The 7,586-nt window shown below is 37.9% G+C and overlaps 1 protein-coding gene across 2 annotated transcripts in view; it reads left to right on the top strand.

Moving 5' to 3' along the window:
- The window catches only part of MPHOSPH10 (M-phase phosphoprotein 10), a 7,140-nt gene extending 265 nt beyond the window's left edge, over positions 1-6,875 (top strand). The window contains exons 1-11 of one of the 2 annotated variants that reach the window (XM_017737638.1): positions 7-17; positions 511-1,165; positions 1,962-2,116; positions 2,511-2,682; positions 2,953-3,094; positions 3,509-3,576; positions 4,253-4,390; positions 4,604-4,714; positions 4,954-5,061; positions 5,598-5,828; positions 6,670-6,875. In XM_017737638.1, coding sequence (XP_017593127.1) covers positions 545-1,165; positions 1,962-2,116; positions 2,511-2,682; positions 2,953-3,094; positions 3,509-3,576; positions 4,253-4,390; positions 4,604-4,714; positions 4,954-5,061; positions 5,598-5,828; positions 6,670-6,819 — 1,896 coding nt within the window. In that variant the 5' untranslated portion in view covers positions 7-17; positions 511-544 and the 3' untranslated portion in view covers positions 6,820-6,875. Of the gene's footprint in view, positions 1-6; positions 18-510; positions 1,166-1,961; positions 2,117-2,510; positions 2,683-2,952; positions 3,095-3,508; positions 3,577-4,252; positions 4,391-4,603; positions 4,715-4,953; positions 5,062-5,597; positions 5,829-6,669 lie in introns of those variants that run through there. The other variant, XM_017737635.1, reaches the window with a different exon arrangement.
- Positions 6,876-7,586: the final 711 nt, after the last annotated feature.

Raw genomic sequence — 7,586 nt, 5'->3', positions numbered from 1 at the left:
CCCGAGTGCTTCCTCAGGTACCGCGGGGCGGCGGGGGGAAGCACTGGTAGCCCTAGAGAAAAATCTGGAGAAGACTGCCCAGGTGTAAAAGTTGAGGAGTGAGGCGGTGGAGAAGGGCAGTTACCTCTTTGAAACTTGGGGTCTGGCTCTTGGACGATTGAGGTGTTTAGTGCTGTACTGTTTACTTCCCAAAAATGTCTGAGGTGCTTAAATACGATCAGCGTATTGTAAGATGCAGCTATAGAAAGCTGGAATGTTCTGTCTAGCTGCTACTTCATACCCCAAGTGTAATAAAGCTGAAAGGATTAAGAATTCTGTCTATTTTTTTCTATGAATGTGTACTAGCAGTACTTCAAGAGATGTGTAGAAAGTTAAGCCACTATGTAATTGTTGAAAGATGCTGTTCTGTAGCACCAGAAACTACCAAAGCAGATATAAAAAGAGCAGCAGTGTGACCGTGTGATTAACTTAATGGACGGTGTTAAGGTCTTTTATTTATTGTGCTCTTAGTGTGCAGGATGGACTGGCAGCCGACTTCAGAGCAATGACAAAGACTCTCTACGATTTGAATAAAGGAACTCACATAGTTCGTGGGGGTCCTCTAAAAGAGCTGGTGATAGAAAATTTTGATGAAGAACAGATTTGGCAGCAACTAGAGCTCCAGAACAATGCAGTTCTCGATTTCTTCAAGAAATCCATTGCAAGGGATGCCGAGGATGAAGATCTTTGCCTTCTCTCAGACCAGGAAGAGGACGGCTCAGATGTGGAGACCAGCAGTGACAAGGAATTGGAAGACACCATAATGGAAGCAGAAACTGAACAGAAGAGTGTTTATACAAAAGATAAAGATAAAACTAAAGCTAAAGAAGAACAAAGTAAACTCAGAGAAAGCATAATGCAGAAATACAGTGATGAGGATTCTGATATTGACTTTGATATTGAAGCACTGGAGCAACAAGCTAAAACAGCCAAGAAAACCACATTGAAAAAAAAGGGAAAAAAATCTGTAGTAGATGACAAGTTTTTCAAGCTGGCTGAGATGGAAGCTTTTTTAGAACATGCAGAGAAGGAAGACAAAGAAGAAGAAGAAGAAGAAGATATTAATTATTTTGAAGACATTATCTCAGATGATGAGGAAGAAGACTCTGAAGAAGCTAAAGTCAAAGTAAGAATACCAGTAAAATAATTTTCTGATATCCCTTTTCCTTTAAATCAAAATCTGATATCTGTTAGGATGACCATAAGCTGTTTAACTCTGTGTAGAAACTGCCAAGTTAAATTTGTTTAGTGGCTAATGATTACTTCTGAAGCTTTACTTTTAACAATGAATATCTGGTAGGACACAGTCCTAGTGTAGGAGAACATAGTATCCTGCTATTCCAGTCTCCCCTTAGATGGGCCTTGGGCTTTTACATAAATAAAGGAAGAGATAGTACCCACAAGAAATAAGGGACCTTGAAGAATTGCAGAATAGGTGACCCAGCAAATGAAAAAGATTTGTCACTCAGCATCTGGCAGTTAAAGATCACTAAGGTGGCTGATGCAGAACAAAGGGCTTTTTCCAGGGACATGGCTTTGTAACTCTGATATAACTTAAATTGATGAGCAATTGTTTCAAAAATAAGTATTTTATTATTTAAGATTACCAGACATTCTCAGTAGCAAGTAAGAAATATACCCAGGGAATTTGTGTGCATTCCAACAAGTATTTGGCAAAATATACAGCTCCTTGACTTCTGTATGTTTAAGTCATAGAGAATTGTAAATAGCGGTAAAAGAAATCAGTTTTGCTATGATGCCCTACCACAGGTTAATGCATCACTAACCCGACTTACTGTTACACAAGTAGTGCTGTTCCTCAGGCACTAAAAACTTTAAAAGACAGGATACCCTTTCATTTCTGTCAGTCTTAACACTTGTGGTTTGTTGTTTGGTTTTTTCTTTCCCTCTCACCTTTTTAGCCAATTAAAAGTTCTAGAGATATGACGTACAAAGATTTCTTTGATTCAGTTCATGATGATGATGATGATGATTTAGTAGCTAATGATGCTGAAGAGGATCAGGAAGAGGAAGCAGACAGTGCTGTTGAAGAGCAAAATGAAGAAAGTATGTCTGAGTAAGTATAGGCATTATTTGCAGGTGAAAATATCCTTGTAATTTTACACTAAAGTGAAGTAGAAAATACTGGGAATGCCACACTCACTCTGGTCATAGTTTGCCATTCTCAGTTAACTGTTGTATATTCATGGTTTGTGTTGTCACCTTATTTAAAATCAGTTTATTTAAATTTTTTTAGTATTATCCCTTGATATTTATGTGAATAAAGCATTTTAGAGCTGTTCAAAGTTTTTTTATTATCCAGAAGTTTCCCTAGAGTCCTCTACCTTTAGGGGAGTCTTTGAGACTGGTTGTAAAGTGTAAGTTAGTTGGTCTAAGGGCTGAAACATCTTCATGTGAAAAATTATAGAGGCCTCTCTACCTTTATTTTATATTAAATGTTATTGTTACAGATTTGAGGACATGGATGAAATGGTGGAGCACATAAGAAGTAAAGAAGCTTCTAAAAAAGTAACTTTTAGTTTGCCAGATGACAGTGAAACAGAAGATGTAACTGAAGTGCAATTAGAGAAGAGCATCAATCCCAGTGAAATAAAGTCATCTTTTGAGAAGAGACAGGAGAAGGTAATTGTGGTTTGGTTGTTTTTTTCATATTTTATTTGGCTAATACTTCAAAAGAGTGGCAATTTTTTTTTTTTTTTTGACTGGTTGTGCCATTTGTTCAGTCTAGCAAATATGAAGAGGGTGTTTAAAATTTAAGAAAAATGTGGTTTATCTACATAGGTACATTGGCAATCATATATTCCCTCATGTACCTGAAGTAAATATTAATTTCTTGCTGTGGGTTTATGAGTGCGTTCTATTTTAAACTTCTTAGGAAATTGTGTTTTTCAGATGAGCAAAAAAATAAAAAGTTTAGAAGAAGCATTGTTAGAGGAGAAACCTTGGCAGCTTAAAGGAGAAGTGACTGGACAAAAACGCCCTGAGAACAGCCTTTTGGAAGAAACAGTACTTTTTGACCATGCAGTCCGAATGGGTAAGGAGAGGGACAGGGCTTTCCTGACTGCATGTTGCAGACCATGTTGGGTGTTCTGCCCTTTGACCTTGCTGAAAACACCTGTGACTCAGGAGCAGGGTAACAGAACACCAAGTTAAACTTCTTGATGTCATTTTGAGGTTGTGCATTTTCACAGTGGAAACTACAGGAAATTATAATATTTTTTGTTAATTTTTAATTTACCTGGAAAATCATAACTTTGGTGGCAGACCTGGTAATTTATGAGCCTCACATAATATGACTTGCTTGTACTTATATTTACTTACTTCACCTTCAATTGCCACATTTTTGTGAAGGCCTTACTTTCTTTTCTGTAGTTTATTCTTCGTAGAACAAGAACTATTTCTTGCTGGAGAAACATTAATCTTAAAATACTTCACTTTTTCCTTTCAGCACCTGTGATCACAGAAGAAACTACTTTTCAGCTTGAAGATATCATTAAACAGAGAATATTGGATGAGGTTAATATTATCTTACCTGTTCCTCCTTATATTTTTCATAGGCTTGGTTCACATGGCACATTCTAAGGATGACTTTGAAGCATTTCCAATGTTAGGTGTAGAGTTATCTTAATTTCTGCAACAGGTTGTTGTATGCTTTTGTCTTGATGAACATGTCTTTAGATTTCTAAGGAGCCCCATTTTTATATCCCTGTTACTCACCAAGCTTTGGTGCACTTCAAAACATGCGTGTGTCCATATGAAACTGTAAGGATTTATTTGGAATATAATGCCAGTCTGTAAGTTTTGACTGTTACCATAACTAGTGCTCTGAGCATTCTGAGCAGTGACCCAAACTCAGTTTTTTACTTCGTTTTTCTTCAAAGCCACTGATAGAAACTTTGTATCTCACAGCTTGTTGAGCCTTATTGTTCGTTGAATTAAAAAAGATGGGGAGGAGTTTGTTAACTTGTTACAGTTCTTGCCCTCATTCACTAAAAACAACGACACAAGCTAGACCTGTAACTTTTACTACTTTTTTTTTTTCCAAATGAAAGTGTGAAACTTAATGAGTCCTGGGAAGCCACATGCATAAACTAGTTAATGTGCCAGATAAATAATTGAAAAATGTTCTAAATAAGATGTAGCTGATATTTGACTGTAGTTGCACTTGGTCATTACTTTATGACTTTCTCAGGCATGGGATGATGTAGTACCAAAAGAAAAACCCAAAGAGGAAGCTTTTGAGTACAAGAAACGGATCGCTTTGGATCATGAAAAGAGTAAGCTGAGTCTTGCTGAAATCTACGAGCAAGAATACATGAAACTTCACCAGGTACCGTAAACAATGCCTTGCCTTTGGGTTTGAAGCTCACACCACATAATCTTGTGTGTTCACTTACACACTTTCAAAGTGGAAGTATTTGAGTCTTTCTCTAAGTGTTCACCAGTGAAATGGCTCTGAATTGTACATTGTGTTGTTACCACACTTCCTAAAGTAAAATGGCTGTATGAATGGTGTTACAATTACATTGCATTTCTAATGCAGCAAAAGACTGAAGAGGAAGAAAATCCTGAACACAAAGAAATTCAGGAAATGATGGATTCACTCTTCCAGAAGCTGGATGCGCTTTGTAATTTCCACTTCACACCCAAACCAGTAAGTGCATAAGTTTCATAAAGTTGGGGGCTTTCTCCCTTTTTCTTTGAACTGGATACTTTAAAATATATTCCAGAAATGGAAAGTAAAGTAAACATTGATGTTTACTGAGCTCATTCTTATTTCATATTAAATGCACTGTGATTGACTCTAAACAAACCCAAATACTTGGGATCTTCAGTTGTCTGTCAGCTGCTGAGATGGTGTGCTCAGTCCTGAATGTGTCACCTTATTTCTAGCCGGTGCCAGAAGTTAAAATCGTTTCGAACCTTCCAGCTATCAGCGTGGAAGAAGTAGCACCAGTTGCTGTTAGTGATGCTGCTCTCTTAGCACCAGAGGAGATCAAGGTAAATATAAAATGGCATAAGGATTGGGAGAGGATCTGTGTGGTTTATAGAAGGTTGTACTGTCTCTCAGATCAGTGGAAATTCTGCCCCTTCTCATCCTGGTGGGTGTTTCCTCACCTTGTGGACCTTTTTGTCTAGAATTTTAGCATTGGTTGTTGGGGGGTTTTGGGGGGTGAGGTGTTTTTTGTTTGTTTGTTTGTTTTTTTCTATCTGGGTAAAGAGTATATTTTATTTGGCTCCCGTAGGCCATAGTATTATGCTTTGGTTTTGGTCTAGACTGTTATGTGATGGCCATTGCTGTCCCAACATATATGTGGGTATTGGGAAGGGGAAAGCTAAATGTCACTAGAGCAGAGCGATTAGCCTGTCCTGGACCAACTCTACAAATCTCATTTCCCAGCTTTTGCCAGTTTTTGACCTTTGCCTTATCCTGAGCTGGCACTTGTAATAATGGAAATGCTGAGACAGATTTGAGTTCTGTGAAGTGAGTCTTGTCTTTTGCACTGTTATGGATCTAAAGATCTTCTTCTCTTTAGGAAAAGAACAAAGCTGGTGATGTAAAAACAGATGCAGAAAAGACTCCCACAGACAAGAAACGAGACCTAAGAAGGAAAAAGCTCCGTAAACGAATGAGGCGAAGGGAAAAGGAGAAACGTCAAAAGCTTCTTGAAAAGATGAAACCAGAACAAGGCACAAAACTTAGCAAAAAAGCTGCTGCAGCAAAATTAAAAAGGCTTACCAAAGAAGGCAAAGCATCTCTGCTCAAGGTAAGACTAAAATCCCAAGGATAGATAATGTTTATCTAGAAAGAGGAAAGCAAACTTCATCCCAGAGAATTACAAGTATAAGGTTGGAAAAATATGAAAAAGCTGTATGATACAATTACTTTACATAAAAGTATGTTCATCAGGAAGAAATGATTTTGTGTGAGGTGCTACTTTTCTGTTCATTTCAAGGTCCACAAGGTGATATTCTTGCAAATAGATGTTCTTTATTTCCTGCATTGAAGCCATTCCACTTCATCAAGTGGGACTACTTGAATGCACATTAGGTTTCTATGTTCTATATAAGCTTTGGGTAACTTAAACTGTTTTGTAATACAATATTCCTATTTAACTTTGTCCTTATTTTGGAGCCTTCCCTATACTCTCATCAGATTGATATTATTTTGCATGCTATAAAACAGTAAACTTGTGTACCACTTACGATGTCTTTTAAATAAAATTCTAAAAATCTCTGAAATTCTGAAGTATTAGAAACTAATAGGAAAAATAACTTCATTACTTCCAGATGCTTGTGCTTACCTTTTCAGAAGGCAAGCAGAATACAAAATACAGGTACCCAGTTGTAATTCATGATGTGCCAGGATCTGTTCTTGATATGCCCCTGCTCTTACCGATCATGCTAATTGCTACTTAGAAAGAGAATGTAATCTTTATTTCTTTAGATAGTAGGAGTGGAATAAAAATGTGGTGAAAAATACCCTTTGAAAATCAGTTACCAGATCTTTTTGAAGTCAAATACCATTATGTGTGAGTAACTAGTAAGTAATATAATGGTACTGTTTGTACATTTCTCGGTTATAACAAATGTTTTGTCCATTGACAGGATGAAGGTAAAGACAAGGCCTTGAAATCATCCCAGGCCTTCTTTTCTCAGCTGCAAGATCAAGTGAGAATGCAAATCAAAGATGCAAGCAAATTAAAGAAGAAACAGAAGAAGGAGAAAGCACTCTCTGTTCATAAACTGAAGTTGTAATTTACGTTTTTTATATGTTGCATCTTGTATATATTAAATTTTTTTCCCAAATTTGAGTAGGTTTTATTCTGTGTTGATCTTTAAAATGCTTTGTGAGCTTGTGAGGTGATGTTCAGACAGTTTCCTGTAGATTTTACTTATATTTTCTACCATAGACCTCTGATTTATTCCAAAAAGAAAGGTTTTTGTTGTGGGCAGATATACAATCATGTACAATACTTGACATATGCTGTGACTCTACAGTCTCTTTAATCTATAGCCCATAGCTTTGTATCTGCTGTTGTAATAGCTCTGTATCTCTAGCAGGAGTAACTGCGTTTATTGAAGAATTTAAGATGTACCCAGGCATTTAAATTACAGAAATTATATTTTGAAATCATGATTGGGAGAGAGGGAGGACACAAAAGGTTTTTAAGCCTGTGGGAACCCAGAGCTAGGAACTGGCTTAGACTAATAACTTAGACTGAATCCCAGAATGGTTTGGGTTGGAAGGGACCAGAGTTGGGTCATCTGGTCCACCCTCCCTGCTCAAGCAGGGTCATGCCAGAGTGCATGGCACAGGATTGTTATGCCCCGGTACACCTCAGTTGTTTTCCACGCGTTGTCATAAAAGAAAATTCTAAATCTGAGGAGGGCACGGTGTTTACAACAGCCCTCGCTCTGCGTGAGGGAGCGTGCAGAGCGCGCTGCCCGGCATCGGCGCTGCATTGCTCAGGCCTGGCGGCGGGCGGGGAGCGGCGGCGGCCCCGGCCCGGCCCCTCACGGCG

The sequence above is a fragment of the Corvus brachyrhynchos genome, unplaced genomic scaffold (assembly GCF_000691975.1).
Source record: "Corvus brachyrhynchos isolate BGI_N302 unplaced genomic scaffold, ASM69197v1 scaffold200, whole genome shotgun sequence".
NCBI lineage: Eukaryota > Metazoa > Chordata > Aves > Passeriformes > Corvidae > Corvus > Corvus brachyrhynchos.
The sequence above is the reverse complement of the archived record's forward strand: the minus strand, read 5'-3'. Positions and strand labels throughout refer to the sequence as shown.